Below are 16,596 nucleotides of genomic sequence, written 5' to 3'. Positions count from 1 at the left end.
TTATAGGCATGCACCACCACACCAGGCTGGATGACTGCTTTTGTGGCAGTATTTATTTCTCATAGTGCCGGGGATACGAACCCAGGGTGGTGCCCTCAGTTCAGCTGTGCATGTGACACCAGATGTCAGGATGTCCTCTGGTTCTGACAAACCTGCAGATGCCATGCCCAGGAGACCTTCTGGTTTTGATGCTGATGACACAGATAATTTCCGGTTAGGAGGCCGGAGTCCTCAGTGGACTCCACAAAGGGGTCAAGAAAAGTACCAGCTGGTAAATATTTTATGAGTATTTCTGAATCTTACCAGTAGGGAAGCCAAATATTTCAAAAGCAGGAAGAATCCGCTTCAGCCTCTGACCATCCCTCAGTGCCCAGCCTCTGTCTTTGGTGGAGAAGAGAAATCCGAGTGGAATTATGTGGGCAGCCGGGAATGTTTTTATTTTTCCACTGTAAGCCATCACAGTCCCTTCCCTCATTCTTTGCCTGCCTTTTGCATTCAGTGCTAATTTTCTCTCGATGGCACTTGTAAATTTATGGCTATGTTAATATGTTAATATTTCTCCATCTAAGAGATGAAATGGATGCTTTTAAACATATTTTGCTTTTTTAAAAATTGAATGACTAAGAAGCATTAAATATAATAATAAGACTCATTATGTGATATCTTTCATCCTAAAGATTATTAGAGGCTTTTCCAAACCAAAAGAAAAATAGCCAACAGCATCCATCGAAAACAACGCTGAGGGAGCACAATTCATCACTGAAATAGAGCTATGATTGCTTTCTTTTCCAAGCCCATTTGTAAAAGTTACTTCTTAGGGGAAAACGTCAAGCTTAAACTATTAAAAAAATAAATTACCATTTTTATTCTCTAATAATTAACACAATTTGCTAATTCTTGTTCAAGAAGTGTTTTTGTAGAGTTTGGAGTTTTCAGGGATGGGATTGGTTGGAAGAAAGCCAGGTGTGGTGGCACAGGTTTGTCATCCCAGCACTCTGGGAGGCTGAGGCAGGAGGGTGGAAAGTTCCAGCCCAGCCTGGGAAGTTTAGTGAGAACCTGTCTCAAAAAAAAAAAGAAAGAGCTGAGGATGTAGCTCAGTGAGAGCCCTGGGTTCAATCCCACGGCTGCAAGCAAAACCACCTCAAATTAGAGGCTCTTTCTCTTCCCGGTGGCCCAGGGGACCCAGCCTGGGGCTCTGCTCACCCGGCCCGCTGGCTCTGGCTCCGGGGAGTGGCACTGGCCAGACCACCCTCTGTCACCTGCTGCTCTTGCCCAGACCCCAAATCCTCTCACTGTGAAAACATTCTCGGCTAAACAGGGTTCCAGCAGTGATTCTTCTAGAAACTTTTAGATTTCCAGTGCTGAGGAGAAATAAGACAAGATTCCCTGCTTGTTCCACCCTCCCTAGACCAAGATGAACCCGACCTCAGCTTTTCCTGACGGCTTGGCATTGCTGTTACAAGCACTGGTTCCCGTCATGTGCTGTAGCAGGCAATGTGCTCAGGGGGGTCACTGGAGTGGGGCCTTCATCTTCCCACTAAGTCACCCAGACGTGGAGCTTTTTTTCACTTTATATAGCTTCCTTGTTAATCTCTCTTTTTTTCTTTTCTCTCTCTCTATATTTTTTGCTGCTATTTTATGTTCTCAATTCACCCATGAAAATCTATTACTTCTGATATTTTACGTGATGTGTTAGAACATTAAAATAGTAACTGTTACCTGGACAGCATGGCAGGCCACACCTATAATCCTAGCACTTGGGAGGCTGAGGCAGGAAGATTGCAGCTAGTTCGAGGCCAGCCTGAACTTAGTGAGACCCTGTCTCAACAAACTAAAACTAAATAAAAATAATAAAACATTAACTGTTAGGGGCAAAATAGGGATAAACAGCATTTAAGAACTTCTTTATTTTAAAGGTGCATTTGAGAACCTCTTTATTTTTCAGACTGAAGAGAAGCTGGGTCTTTCTTGCCTGGCAGGAAGGTCCCCAGGACTGAGCATCTGAGAGGGCATTTATAGCACAGGGCTCATGAGTCACCTGAGATGGCAAGACAGCTCTTGTGTGGTCCTGAAAGAGCTTCGGGAGTAAAGCAATTCTCAAAAATATTTTAGTGAAAATACTTCTTAAAAATACACCTAAGGGGGCCGGGGATTTAGCTCAGTGGTTTCGCCCCCTGCTGCGCAAGCTCAAGGACCCGAGTTCAATCCCCGGGACCCAAAAAAACTACCTGTGACTCTCCAATTATCTCAGAATAAAAAATTTTTTAAAAATACACCTAAGGCAGGCAGGGTGATGGCACAGCCCTGTAATCTGAGCACTCTGGAGGCTGAGATAGGAGGATCGCAAACTTGAGCCCAGCCTGGGCCACTTAGGGCTTTAGCAAGACCTTGTCTCAAAATAAAAAATAAAAATAAAGAAGGCTGGGAATGTAGCTCAGTGTGAAGGCTCTGGGTCCAAATTCTAGTCACACACACACACACACACACACACACACATACACACACACACATACACGGACACACACACACAGAGTCTACAATGTAATTGTGGCAAATCTGACATCATTTTATGACTATAAAAATGTTCAGCATTCGCCAGGTGTGGTGGCCCAAGCCTGTAGCCCCAGCACTTGGGAGGCTGAGGCAGGAGGACTGCTGTGGGTTCAAGGCCAGCCAGGCTCCATAGTGTGAACTTGTCTCAAATAACCAACAGACACACACACACACACTCACACACTGCTTTTTTCTTTTCCTTGTGTTACTGTTTTCAACTTTTAGGAGGTTCACTAAGCACTCTCCCAGGCTTCCTGATGATGCTCTCGGCTATTTAATTCTTTTTGTTTTGCTCAATGGCACACAAGCAGCACGGGTTCCTACAAATCACCCCAGGGGCATGGGGGTGTGCTGAGGACTGGAGTGGTCACCCCAAAGGGCAGAGGGGGCTCCTGTGATGTCCCCGCCAAGGACCCAGGCTCGGGCTGGGGCTGTGCATCTCCTTCCTTCCTTCAGGACCTGGGGTCGCATTCAGCTGCATGCCTGGGACCTCTCTGTTTTGGGGTTTTCCTGGCCGTCTCAGAGCGACCTCCCCGACTCCTCAGCACGCAGCACGCCCTCTGACCTCTCCGACCTCCTGGCCTGGCTGGTGCCCTCAAGCCTGAGGTGAGCTCTGCTGAGCTCTGGAGGTCACACTTGGAACCTGCAGCCTCAGCCTCAGTGACTGTGGCCCTTTCCTGACCTCACCCTCCCTGGGGCCCCTGATCTCCACCTCCTTGATTCAGTGCCCCAGTCACCACCCTGGCCTTCTGGTCTCCTCCTGGGACCCCAACTCAACTCAGGGCCCAAACAAGGCCTGGATCGCTCAGGCCCAAATCCGCAGCTGAGGAATCTTGATTAGGGGCTCAGCTCAAGCTAGGTGCATCGGGCTTGCCTGTCATCCCAGTACTCAGGAGGCTGAGGCAGGAGAACTGCTGAGAGTTCAAGGCCAGCTTGAACTCCATGGAGAGATCCCATCTCAAAAAACAAAATAAAACAAAGCACAGCAATGGAAATGAGTCCTGACCAGATCCCCAGGCAGGTGAATGAGCTCAGGGGGCCCAGGAATCCACCCTCCAAGTGATTCTCCTGGCCAGCACCCCACATGCCAGGAGGCACTTGGTCCAGCAAGCAATTGTGGCCTTCCAACACCTTCAGATGGGGCACAGACGGCACAATGACCGCTGCCCTGGTCTATACACGTCAACAAAATGCACACTGGCGACTGTCTTTCAGGGAGCAGTCTCAAGGGTCAAGCTCTTTCACAGACTCTATTTTGTTTTTCCAATTTACTCCTCTGCTGCCCATTATGAGTAGATCCAGGTCTGGGTCTGATGGTGAATCCCCAGATCTACGGCTCAGCAATTCCTCCAATGCAGGAACACAGTCTAAAGTGGCAGGTGGACCCACTGAGCTGGAATGCCCTTCCACCCTCGTTCTTCTGGTAACATCCAAAGGAAGGACACTAGTAGAATCCTGTGTGCTCTGGCCAGTGTCAAACTAGATTCAGCTATCTCAACCTCCAAGCTAAGCATCTCGTGAGACTATTGACTTTCTAGTAGAACCAGTGTATTTTCTGGCAAGAATATTTGTCATCTATATTGGATGGGGACACTGTGTGAAGGCAGGTTAATTCCATAGGATTTTATAATCAGGCTAGATTCTTTTACTTCGCAATTTTCTGGGAGGAATCAGCCAATGTTTTCACTTTGTGGGGTTTCTTTAAAAAAAAATCTTCACAGGGATAGTTTAACCAGAAATATCAAGCAATTTAATTATTAAATTAGAAAATTTTTGGTTAAAACAACCCTCATGAGATAGCACAACTGGGTGGGCCTAATGAAGAATTTGACAGATTGAAAACATTTTTTTGTGTTAATTTCAAGGAATTCCTATCTCTAGATGAAAATTGTTGGGGTTTATTTTTTGTTTCCTTCAAAATACACATAAAGTTGACTAAGGTGAAAGGTACTCTAAAATACTCAAGAATGAAGGGAAAATACTGTGGGTGAACACATTTCCTGTGATTTCTGGAATGTGAGCCGTCTTTATCCTTTGGTTTGTAGCAGAAATCATTATCAGCGAGAAGCCCAGAGTGGTGTGTTCATTGTAGACTGGGACTGGTTACAATACAACACAAACGTTTCTACAAAACCAAATTTAATATACAACAAACACTCACCATGTAAACACATCTTTAAAAAAATCTGATAATAATTCCAAGGATCACTTACAGGCTTTCATAAAAGCATTTTATATCAAGAATCTCAATACAGAATGATTTCTATGTCAAAATACATTTACACTGTAAATCATTCAGAGAGAGACAGGTAGGGGAGAGAAAGGACAGGGAAGGTTGGAGTCTGCTGGCATTGAATTCAATAGCAGCAACTGCCCTGATAGACATTTTTTTCATCTTCTACATCATACATTTTGACAAAACGTGTTCATCTACCCTTCTATATCATGACTATGCTTTTATTCACTCTATTGGCCAGATAAAAATATCGAGACATGGTCGCCATGCTTATTCCAACTGTCACCAGCTCTCTCTCCAGGCTGCTCAGAGCCTCTGCTTCCCTCAGGGACCTGTTTCTGTCCTGGCTGGAGGTGGCTTTGGACACCGAGACCCCTGAACTTTGCAAGCCTGTCTTTCACACCAACTTTGAGACAACAGGAGTTAGCCAATGCAAAACTGGAAAAAAAAAAGTCACATAAAAACCACGAGTTGGAGCTTGATCACACCATTTTTATTAGAGTCTTTTGAACAAATTGTGTCCTTCTGTGAAAAAAGCTCTTGCAAAATCGACATGGGAGTGTTACTATTTTCAACCCTGAGCGTTAACACTGCATACCAAGAAGGGTGGTCGAGAAGTTGGTTCCATTTGAAGTACAAGCACAAGCCACTGATATTCTCTATGTGATCAGGTTTTTACAAAAAAATACATAGTTTTCAATAAATAATGCTTAATTTTACAACTTTGATACAGCAACGTCATACACTGTTTTAACACACTAAACTCTGCATGCTATAGATAGTCTACCCCAAGACACAACGTCCCATGCATTTTCTTTTCCCTAGTGCTATCAAACACTTCATCCTCCAGCGCACTGTCTCAGGTAGCTTTTTACCCTCTTTTCTGTTCACAGCAACAGGTCCTGCGCTGACATGCAAACCCTAAAAAAGGTTCCCCCCCACAAACCACTCAGACTTCTAAACAAAAGGGCTTTTCAGCTTTTCCGCTCCCAACCCTGGAGTGGCTCTGAAAGTTTAAGTTTCATGTGGCCTTGAAAACTACACACTTGTTCACAGGGCCATGCTGAAATGGCTCTAAGACATCGGGTCACCCTGTCCCGGGGGCCGGCAGAAGCTCTACGCAATGTCACAGCCACCGGGGGTCCCGAACCTGAAAACGAGGCCTCCGTTTTACAACAGTCCATTCAAACAAAGGTGTCACAAAACAAATGCAAGACTCCTAAACCTACAACATATGTACAACAGCAAAAGCAGACAAAGTGAGGAGTCCATGGCGATGGTGTGGAACGAATTTCCCTGCATGACTCAGGGACGAGGCATACTGTGTGTGAACATAAGCTGGGTGAAGGAAAATGTGACAGAGGGCCACCGTCCATATCCATTTGATCAAAACTCTTTCTATCGGGTGTTATTTATTATTATTTCCAGTTGTTCCTTTTGGAAGGGGGAATGTAATGTGTTTAAAATAAGCATACATTAAAAAAGAAGCAGAGAAACACTTTGAGGACCTTGGAGGAAATTCCAGTTTTTATGTATTTTCAAGCTTGTTGTCGTATTGCTTTGTTTTATCACTGTCACAGAAGAGAAAAATCTACACAAAAGAAGTTTGATCAAATGGTAGGCCGGGAGCCTCTCTCTGTATGCACATCCAGGTTGCTTAAAAATCACCAACTGCTCATTGGAAACCACAGCTCAACTCCATCCTATTGCTCTTTAGTGGTTTGTTTACTCCTTGAGTGGTCTTGCTTGCAGCTGCAGGCAACCACGAGTGAGTTCCTGGATCATTTAAAACCGTCCTATCTGTCCATGGGCAGAGGTGCTGGATCTCGAAAGAATATCTCTACCCAATAAAATTATTACTTTTATACATGGAACCTTATGAACTTATGTTTCCCTTTGTAAGCCTTCTTATACTTTCTGCACTTTTGTGCTTTTTATTGAGTATAAAAATAGGTCTCCTTTAAAATTCTGTTTAAGTTCACTAAAAAACTACTTGTTTGTGAAATTCTCTTATAAATCCACTGCATCCACATGGAAATAGAGAAACGAATTAGGCAGCTAATGGATATAGGTAGTGTTAAAAAAATGCAATGAAGAAAAAAAAATAAAGGCATGGTAGGGGTCAGGAAAAAGAAGTCAGAAGTAAGGAAAATGAACAGAGCTTGGTTTTGTGAATTTTGTTTAAATTTTATTGTGGTTGAAAACACAGGATCCACAGAAAGAGAAAAAACAAAAACAAAACAAAACAAAAAACAACTCAAAAACCCAAACCTGAGTTGGTATCAAAGAGCAGAATTTTTCAGGTCATCAAACCAAAGGGGAGATGGTAGAATAAACCAAATAGAATGAACAGTGAGAAAGAATCAGGAATCAAACACCAAAAGAAAGCCAAATCTCAGAAAAGCATGTCACAGGTCGTTATGGAGACGGTTATTTGGGAACTTGGAAATTCTTGTGATAAGATACATAAGGCTCTTGCTTGTTATCCTCACAGGCCGTAGGCTATACAAAGGGGTTTTGAAACTGACATTCCTAATGGGCATTTTATAAAATTTGGCCCTTAGAATAACTGAGAAATATCCTGAAAAAAGTTTCCCTGAAACTGTAAGAAAGAATGTTTTCTTATTTTTATCTACTGATAAAGTCCACAACTTAGTAAACTATTTTCGCTGGTCTTCCCACGTAAGAAAAAAGCACAAATATAGTTGCCTTAGAAATCTGTGAAAAGCAGAAGACCTTGCAGGAAAAGAGTATAAAGATTCTATAAATGGGAGAGTCCAAGAAAAGCCTCTCTCTGAAGTGTCCACAAAGATACATATGCCCGTTAGGAGAAAAAAGTAAGAATATACATACTATTAATCATATCAGAGAATAAAAAAGTTAAGAGTGATATATTTATATCGAATGACTACCTTAAAATAGAGCAAGTTATTTGCTTTATTTCTCAGATTCCTTGGGCAAGTCATCTAAATTCGGACACAAAAAACAAATGTACATTTCTTGTACTATCCCAGTATTAAGATGATGGTGGTTTTCAATTCCCAGAGAGGAGAAAAATAAATCTTGCCTTTTGAGCCTTTTTTTTTCCCCCACAAAAAAACAACTAAATCATCCTGCTGGCTACAAGCATGCATATTCAAACCCCTTCCCTTTGATTAACATGAAAAAGAAACGTCTCTGGCCCAATAGTTGCAAGGATTTTTTTTCTAGCTAAAGGATAATCATTCTACAAATAAATTGCCCAGTGATGGGCATTCTGAACAGACATAACATTTGCAAAGCACAGTTAAGTACACTGCCTTTTATTAGCATTTTTTAATAAAAAGGATCATATGAGAGTGTAGCAAATGGAAATTATTTCCACAGCTTAAAGAATCAATAAGATGCTGCTGGTTCAAGTTCTTAAAGATGGAAATCTCACTAAAATGCATTCAGTCTGTGAAGGAGTTACAGACAGCAGGGCACCCAACCGGCTGGGCTTTGAGCAGCACCCACCCCACCCCCATGTTACCATTTTAAGATATTCTGTCAATGTTTAGTTAAAAATAAGACTTACTTAAGAGACAAAAAAATACGACCAAACTTTTATTGACGCCTATCCAGTGGCAAGAACACATTGTGCATTGTATTATGTTGTAGACATTCGAGAATTTATTAAGAATGATTTTCACAATGCGTTCATCAAAAGAGCCTTAAATATTGTTAAAAGGGCAGTGAAGCGCCTGTCCTGAGTTCTAGCAGGTTTTCAATTTTGATCGCCAACCAACTACTTCTAATTTTCCCATCGAGAATTTCGGCCACATAGCTTTAAAGAATAATAAAATTTAGGCCAAATCAAGGCATGTTACGAACTGACTTAAAAGTTTCTACCTCACCACAGAAAATGCCCAAGATTCTCCTTTGATTTAAAATGCAAAACACATGCAAAAGTTTTTAGATCCGCAAAATACACAGAATCAGCCCTATCCACGGGTTTTGTGTTTTCAGTAAGTTTCAGGACTGCAGCAGGGTCTGCCACGGAAATTCACCAGCACCCAACCACGGTCAATTAATTGTAAACTGCTGGTCGAATTATTTGTGGCTAAAATAAACGTCCCACTTATGCCACGATCACCATGGGGGCGGAGGAGGTAAACAACTGCAGAAATCCAGCTCTGTCCTGGGAGCCCTGTTAACAGTACCACGCGCCCTTTCTTTCCCAAGAGTACCACTGCGATCGGACGGCTCAGCGACCGGAAGGAGAAAGCCACAAAGAGGAGACTCTGTCCTCCGCCTAAAAGGCTGGCCGGCCGCACGTCCCAGGGTGGGGGCTGGGGTACGGCTCGCCCAGCCCCGGACTCCGGGAGGCGGGAGGCGGGAGTCTGGGATGGAGGGCGGGAAGGACGCGGCCCCTCTGGCCTAGAAGCGCCTGTGGCCACGCAAAGGCCTCCCTCGGACCTCGCCAAATCTCAGTAAAAACCAAGGCCCCGTGTCCCTAATCACTTCGGTAGATTTAAGAGTCGTGGTGATTTTTGCACCGAGTTTCAATTAGCCATTGCAAATCGCCTGCCTCGTAGGCCCCGCAGCTCCGGGTGAGCTGAGCTCCGCCGCTGGCGCTCCGGGCCCCAGGGGCCTCCCCGCCTCCCTCCGCGCCCCCCCCCCCCGGGAAAGACGTGGCAAAGGCGCCCAGGAGGAAGGGGTGGGGAGGCGTGGAGCCCACCGTGGGCGCGCGATCCCCCTGGTTTAGCCAGCCAGGGCCTGCGCAAGGGCTGGGGACAGGGCCAGGTATGGACGAAGGGGGGTGGGGGGGTGCTGGCTGAGCGACCGTCCTCAGTGAGCAGGGCGCCCGCGCAAAGGGTGGCTGCCGCGGACGCCCGAGGTCCGAGGAGGTGGCTGGAGGACAACATCAAGATGCAAGAGCCACCTTTTCCGGAGGCCCCCCAGCAAGGAGGCGGGTTCCCGGGATGCCCTGAGAGGCCCCGGGGCGCCCGGGGAGCCTCCGCCCCGGCTTGGCTTTCTTCCCCCTGCCTGGAGACCTGGCAGCTACTCTCCCCACCCAGCACGCCGGGAACACAGCTCCTGCCTCCCCAACAGCCACCGAGATCTGAAGGGCCTAGACGCACGCAGAGGGGGGACCCAGAGAACCACGCCGGTCCCCAGGATCCACCACGCTCGCCCCCTATGCCCACGAGCGGGCCTCGGACCACACTGACTAAGCCTGCAGCCACCCTCGTCTTCCATCCCTTAGCCCTTGCCCGGGACACCGACGCCAACGACCTCTCCTCCATCCGCCCCCTTTTCCCGGTCACCGCGAGAGGCCAAGAACGGTGCGGGTACTCGCCACCAGCATCCGCCTCTGCGCACACGCAGAGGAAAAAAAATTCAAAACTCCAAACTGCCTCCTCCACCCTCCGATGGGAAGCTCGGGGATCGGAGCGCCCAGAGAGCCTCGGTCCCAGCGACGCACGATCGGTTCCGGACCTGGATGGGTTCCCAGAACTGCGCCAGAACTCACGGTCCAGCGAGCGCAGGACCCCGACCGCGCAGCTCTCCGAGCCCGCGCGTCCTGAGCCGCCGCAGAGCCCCGCGCGTCCCGGAGGGAGGAGGAGGAGGCCAGGAAGGAAATGGGGGTGGGGTGGGAGGGAAGGCAAAGAAGCTCTTCCCGGTCTCGCACGACTGGCGGGAGGGAGCGGAGGGATTCTGCCACTAACTGCGCACCAGCCTGGCTCTCTCAGGACCGTTCACCCGCGCAGCAGCAGGCCCCCGAAGCACACCGTAGGCCGCCAGAGAGACTGTGGGCCACGCGAGTTCGCATCAGTCCCAGCTGATTTATTAAAATTACCAAGATACAGACTTCCAGCACAAAACAAAACAAAACAAAAAAACCCACCCCACCCCCAAATGAAAACAAAACAAAAAAACCAGGCAATGATGACAGCGCATTGGGCCTGCCTTGCCACCATTTGCTACAAAATATGCAGACGGTCTGTACTTTATTTAGATTATATTGCACAAAATGAGAAACTTTTTTAAAAACTATGTGCCTTTTTTTCCTTTTTGCTAAAGATCGAGAATCCAGTTTCAAACCTTCCACCTGGGGCCCCATCCACTCTCACAGCGTATGAGATACATAAAACCCTACTATAGTACAGTACATACACAGTCTTTAAACTAAGGTAACAGCTCTGAGGTCTATATTACCATCTTCAATAAATCTTTACCTACAAATATTGAACAAATCTCTACTATAGCTGTACAAAAAAAGTTTGCTTTTTTTTAAACCACAAGGCCTTTAGATGCAAGGATTACTTTAAAATTTTAATCCTTTTAAAAACCAGGACATAACGTACCAATAGCATGCTAAAAATTAAAAAAAAGAAAAACCCAGGAAAATAAAAGAAATCAAAAGGAAAGAAGTGCCTGAAAGTCTTACTGAAAAAACACAGCAAGAATGTTCCCTTTTCACTGTACAAAAATACGCCTGAAAATATATTAATTTTTAAAAAAGGCTGAGGTCTGTTTATGTATCAAAAATGTTTCAATACCTTTGTACTGAGGTCTTAGGCTGTCTGGTATTCAATCAAAGAGGTATAGGGAACAAGTCACCAAAAAAAAAGTTGGCAAGTAGAAATCACATTTGTAAAACCATAAACAATTTTGATCTGAAAAGTAAACTCTGATCTTATGTCAGTTCACAGTTTTTCTTTTTTTGTAAGCGTTTGTACAGTCTGCATTCTTCAAGCTCCCTGCAGTTTTGTTTAAGAATCGGATGCATAGAAGACATCAGTTTTCTCCCTCCAAAAAAAAAAAAAAAAAACCCAAAAACCAAACCAAAAAAATAAAAAACCAATAAAATAAAATAAAATTTAAAAAGTTGCAATGGTCCCTTTTTAGTTTTTTTTTAAAAAAACACCAGTTCGTTAAGATCTCCTACGAAACAAAATCACCGGCTCCCTAGGGTAAGTTGTGCCGCCTAAGGGGGTCACGGTAGACGTGTTCGACTTCCAGCAGCAGCCGGCCTCCGACGGCGCCTTTCCGGAGCGGCGCGGCAAGGCCTCCGCTCCCCCGCCCCCGCCCCGCCCCGCCCCCTAGCCTTTGCGGCAACACGAATTTCAGGAAAAAGAAATAGTAATTACAAAAACACATTTTGGGGTTGGGTGTGGGAAAAAAAATCACAACTGCAGACTAGTGTGCCACTATCTTGAGAACACGATCAAAGAAGGAAGGGGGAGGGGGACCAAAAAGAAAAAAGGCAAGAAAGGTATTTCAAAACTACTCATTTCACTTTAACGCCACCCCAAAAAATTCATCATCTTTTCCAATTTCTTTGCGTTTCATCTTAGCAATACCATCAACTTCTTCTTTCCCCTCCGCCCTCTAACCACCACCACCTTTATCCCGACCGCCACGACCTCCTCCCGGGGAACCCAGCTCTGCAGAGAGCCTGGAGGGGCTGGGGGGGCTGGGGCTCCCCATTTCAATACGTGAACACCAGGTCGGAGAAGTTCGCCTCCAGCCAGTCCCCCGCGATCATCTCGCTCAGCTCCGGCGTGCAGTAGTCGGGGAACTCGAAGTGGGACCCCAGGCTGCCCTCGCTGAACGAATCCAAATCCTTATCCACCAGCGAAAGGGACAGGTTCCCGGCCGCCGCGCCGCCCCCCAGCTGCTGGTCGCTGGCGCCGTGCGCGCTTTGGGAGAAATTCAAGCTCAGGTCGAACATCAGGTCGTCGGCGTCGTCGCCCGCGCTGCTGCCGCCACCGCTGCTGCTGCTGCTGCTGCTGCTGCTGGAAGAGGACGAGGTGGACACGGAGCGCGAGGACCCCGGCGACAGCGCGGGCTGCGCCAGCGGCGGTGCGTGCTGCTTGGTGATGTTCTTGAAGCTGTAGTAGAGGCGGCTGCCTCCCCCCGCGCCCGAGGCCGCGCCTGCCCGCACCTCGTCGTACAGGCTGGTCCCCTCGGGGGACTCGGCCGCGCTGCTCAGCGTTGGGCTGGCGGGCACTTTGGCGACGTTGTAGCGTCTCAGCAGCTGCGGCGGCTGCTGGTGCCCCGGGGGCTGCAGGAGCTGATGGTGCGCGGGCTCCTCGTCCTCCTCGTCCACCTCCTGCTTGATGCGCATCTGCAGCTCGTCCTCCTCGTCGTCCTCGTCGTCGTCGTCGTCCAGGAACACGCACTTCACCGACTTCCCTGCGCCCGCGCCTCCTCCCGTGCCGTTGGCGCGCAGGCTCCCCAGCGCGTAATCGTCGCCGGCGCCCCCGAAGTCCCCGGGCTGGGTGGCCTTGCCCGTGCCCGCCTTGGCGCCGGCGGCCGCGGGGGCCTTGAGCTTGGCGCATTTCTTGCCGGAGCCCTTGGAGGTCTTGGCGCTGCCCGCGCCCGCACCGCTTGCGCCCCCGCTTGCGCCGCCGCCCGCCGCGCTCTTCTCCGGGCTGTGGCTGGCGCTGGGCTTGGCCGAGGGGTCCATTTTGGGCTTTTTCCGGGGTCGGTACTTGTAGTCGGGGTAGTCGGCCATGTGCTTCAGCCGCAGCCGCTCCGCCTCCCGGATGAACGGGATCTTCTCGCTGTCCTTCAGCATCTTCCACCGCTTGCCCAGCCGCTTGGAGATCTCGGCGTTGTGCATGTCCGGGGATTGCTCCATGATCTTCCTGCGCTCAATCTTGGACCACACCATGAAGGCGTTCATCGGCCTCTTAATGTGGCCCGAGGCCGTCTTGCACCAGTCCGGGTCGCTCTCGTCCAGGGCCACCGGGCTGCACGCCATGAATTCGCCCTCCTCCGTGTCCAGCGCCTCCCGGGGCAGGTTGCTCTCCGCTTCCAAGCTCTCCGCCTGCTGCACCATGATCCGCCGCGGGGCTGGGCGCGCCAACCCGGGCCGCTAGCTGTCGTTGCTGTCGCGCCTTGATCCCCCTCCCCCTCCCTCCCCTCCACCTTCCCGGGCAACTTGCAAAGTCCTCGCGGCTCCCGGGGTCCGCGGTGCCCCCCCTCCCCCCCGTCCCCCCTTTCCAGGCTGCGCACAGCGGCTGCGGCCGCGCGCTGGGGGTGGGGGCTGCGACTCCGACCAGAGAGGAGGCGAGGGCGACGATGGTGAGGACGACAGCGGTGGGGCGGTGGAGACAACCCGGGACCCCGCTCTGTCTCTTTCTCCGGCTCGTGGCTCCTAGCGCCGGACCCGGGCACTTCCAGGCGCGCGCGCTGCTTCTGCAAAAAGTTGCGGGCTCTCTCTCAACTCGTTATCAGTGTGTCATATGGGTGACGTCACTCCCGCAGCCAGCCAATGGCGAGCCGCCGACCCCGCCCACCTTCCTTTATTAACCCAGAGGCCCGCCCCGCGCCCCGCCCCCCGGGCTGCTTTGCAAAGATGGGGGCGGGGAGGGGGGGTGGGAGGAGGCAATGTCTAGAAATGTGTTATTTTTAAAAAATCCGCGTGTGCGCACAGATGCACCTCTCCTCGGGATGCTCCAGAGCGGCGCACAGCACCGGACCCCGGGAGAACCAGGCTGGTACCGGTGCCAACAAAAGGACCAGGTCCCCCGGGAGGTCCAGCGCCCCTTTGTGCCCCGGAGACTTGGTCCTGCCAGCCGCGGGGGGGCCCCCCGGTACCCTCTCCAAGGGCGCACACTCGGACCCGCTCAAGACCCGGACACGAGATCGAGGGTGCGTGGTGCCAGGCAGGCTCGGCTCGGCTCAGTTGTTCCCCGGGGGTACCGTTGTTCCCCGGGGGTACCGTTGCTCCCCGCGCTCCCAGTCCGCTGCGCCTCTGGCCGGCGGAAGGTGGCGCTTTAACACAGCCACCTTCTGTGGACACGTGGGTGCTTTCCTCCCTGTCCCTTTCTTTTCCTAAGGCAGGCAAAGAAAACCATTTGCAAAGCCGGAGAGGCTGTAGTCTCCCTGCCCCCGTTTGCATTTTAATTTATTTTTTATTTTTGGTTTTGTTTTGTCCCTTTTCTCCGTCTGTTTGCCCTCTCAGCGCGCGCGCCTTTGGAGACGTTGCGGTGCGCTTAGGCTGGGCCGCGCCCCCCGCCGCGCGCCCCGCCCCTAGTAACGGTCTGGGGGTTCGGCTGGTGCTGCGTGTTCGCCTCTGGTCTGGACGACGGGGTCTCGGGACCCGGGGCTTCGCTCCTAGCCCCACTCGGAGCGTCCCGAGGGGCTCGCTCTTCCCGGCTCCGCGCTCTGCTCCCCTCGCCCCTCCCCCGGCTCCCTTCCTCCTTCCCAGTCCTCTCTTCCTCTTGGTCCCTTCCCCCTCCTGGGTCACCGACGCCCTCCGCTGCAGCCTGCTCCTGAAATCTTGCAATCGCGAGCTTCACTAGCCTTCTGGGTCACTTGCTAGTTTAGCTCAACAACAAAAAGCAAAGCTGAAAGAAGGTGCGCTCGGGTTCGCAGTCCGCATCTTTCCGATCCGCGCGAGGCCGAACAAAGGTGGGCTGGGCGGCGGCGAGGCGGCGGCCCCTGCCCTGTGCAACTGGCCTGCCACCCAGAAACCCGTTTTCCTTTGTCTTCTCGGTCCCGTTAGCTGTCCCAGGCTATTCCGGGGGCGAGCAAAGCACAGCGGCCGCTGCCCACCTCATCTCTGCGGTCAGCCCGGCTCCTCGTCACTGCCCAGCGCGGGCGCCTCGGAGCGGCTCCTGCTCCCCACCCCCGGGGCGCACGAGCAGAGGAGCTGCTGGCCGCCGGTAGGGCCACCCCAGCCCCCTTCTCTCCGGGTGCCCTCTCCGCAGACTGCCCCGAATTTCTTCTTCACTTCTGCATTTTTTCTTGGGAGACTTTCACGTAAAACGGTACCAGGTTTGCACAGACTCATTTGCAAAAAAAAAAATAAATAAATTACCGTGGCTGTACTTCATCCCCTTCCCATGTTCATCCTAAATAAAAACGCTTCTCCAAATGTTGCTAATATTCAAGCCAACTTAAATCTTCGTAATTCTGGGATTTCATTTTATTTTATTTGGAGCCATGGGAAAGGAAAGGATTTGCAGTCTTTCGCACGGGGCGATCTGAAGCTTGGAGACTTAACGCCCAGGCAGTGTGTGAACTCCTCTTCCCTCGGCGTCCTTCCCTACCTCGCGGATTTCCCCGCCCTGGGGCCGCGGGGGAGGGCGGAGCCCGCAGAGGATCTGCGCCCCCCAGCACGTGTGACAAATCCACGCTCCAGAGAGAGGAGGGGCTGGAAAAGCTTGAGGCACTGGATCCTCGCGTGCAAAGCCTGAGGACACCGACCGTCTCTGACTCCGCACGGAACGCAGCTGAAGTTAGTGGACGGATCCACGGCCGGCCGCGTGTGGCGAGGCTGTGTAGAAGGAATCCTGCTCGGCTTCAGAGAGGAGGGCCGGAGTGGGGGCAGCGAGAGAGGTGGGCTCTCAGAAGGCTGCGATCCTTTGGGAAGAAATAGAAGTTAGAGATCTCCTCTTTCGAGTAAGATATGTAATGTCTGTTCATAGAAAGATGGACAGGTGTTGGGAAGATAAAGCCGAACAAAAGGCAGGCTGAGAATGAGGGAAAGATCTCATTTGTCTTGGGGACTACACCCTGCAGAGCCTGGGACGGAAGCCACCTGCAGGCGGGGACCCCAGCGAGCAGATCCGACCCCCCCTTCGCAGAACAGCCAGAGGCCACCCCCACCCGAGAGGCGCCCAGTCCCTGTTTGGGGACACGGACCTACCTCTTGAAGAAGGAAAGGAAAAGAGAATTCAAAGAGTACCTTGCGCCCTTTTTTCTTTCCATTTTTGCTTCCTAGGCTTCACTTAAAGATAAATATAACTTTAAAAAAATAAAGAGGAATGTGCTTGAAATGCTACATGCTGCCTGTAAGAACTATTCACTCGTGAAAAATGTGTGTG

General features: G+C 50.2%; 1 protein-coding gene across 1 annotated transcript; it reads right to left on the bottom strand.

Moving 5' to 3' along the window:
• Positions 1-5,260: 5,260 nt before the first annotated feature.
• Positions 5,261-13,987, bottom strand: Sox11 (SRY-box transcription factor 11). The gene has a single exon (XM_004868324.4). It carries the CDS (start codon positions 13,599-13,601, stop codon positions 12,246-12,248), a length of 1,356 nt encoding a protein of 451 aa, XP_004868381.1. The 5' UTR covers positions 13,602-13,987; the 3' UTR covers positions 5,261-12,245.
• Positions 13,988-16,596: the final 2,609 nt, after the last annotated feature.

This window comes from Heterocephalus glaber, unplaced genomic scaffold (assembly GCF_053883595.1).
Source record: "Heterocephalus glaber isolate CG9 unplaced genomic scaffold, H.glaber_assembly_v1.0 deba00001724, whole genome shotgun sequence".
Taxonomy (NCBI): domain Eukaryota; kingdom Metazoa; phylum Chordata; class Mammalia; order Rodentia; family Bathyergidae; genus Heterocephalus; species Heterocephalus glaber.
The sequence above is the reverse complement of the archived record's forward strand: the minus strand, read 5'-3'. Positions and strand labels throughout refer to the sequence as shown.

Bases quoted from the DNA above. Each gene is read 5' to 3' on its own strand.
- Sox11 (XM_004868324.4), bottom strand. From the start codon at position 13,601: ATGGTGCAGCAGGCGGAGAGCTTGGAAGCGGAGAGCAACCTGCCCCGG.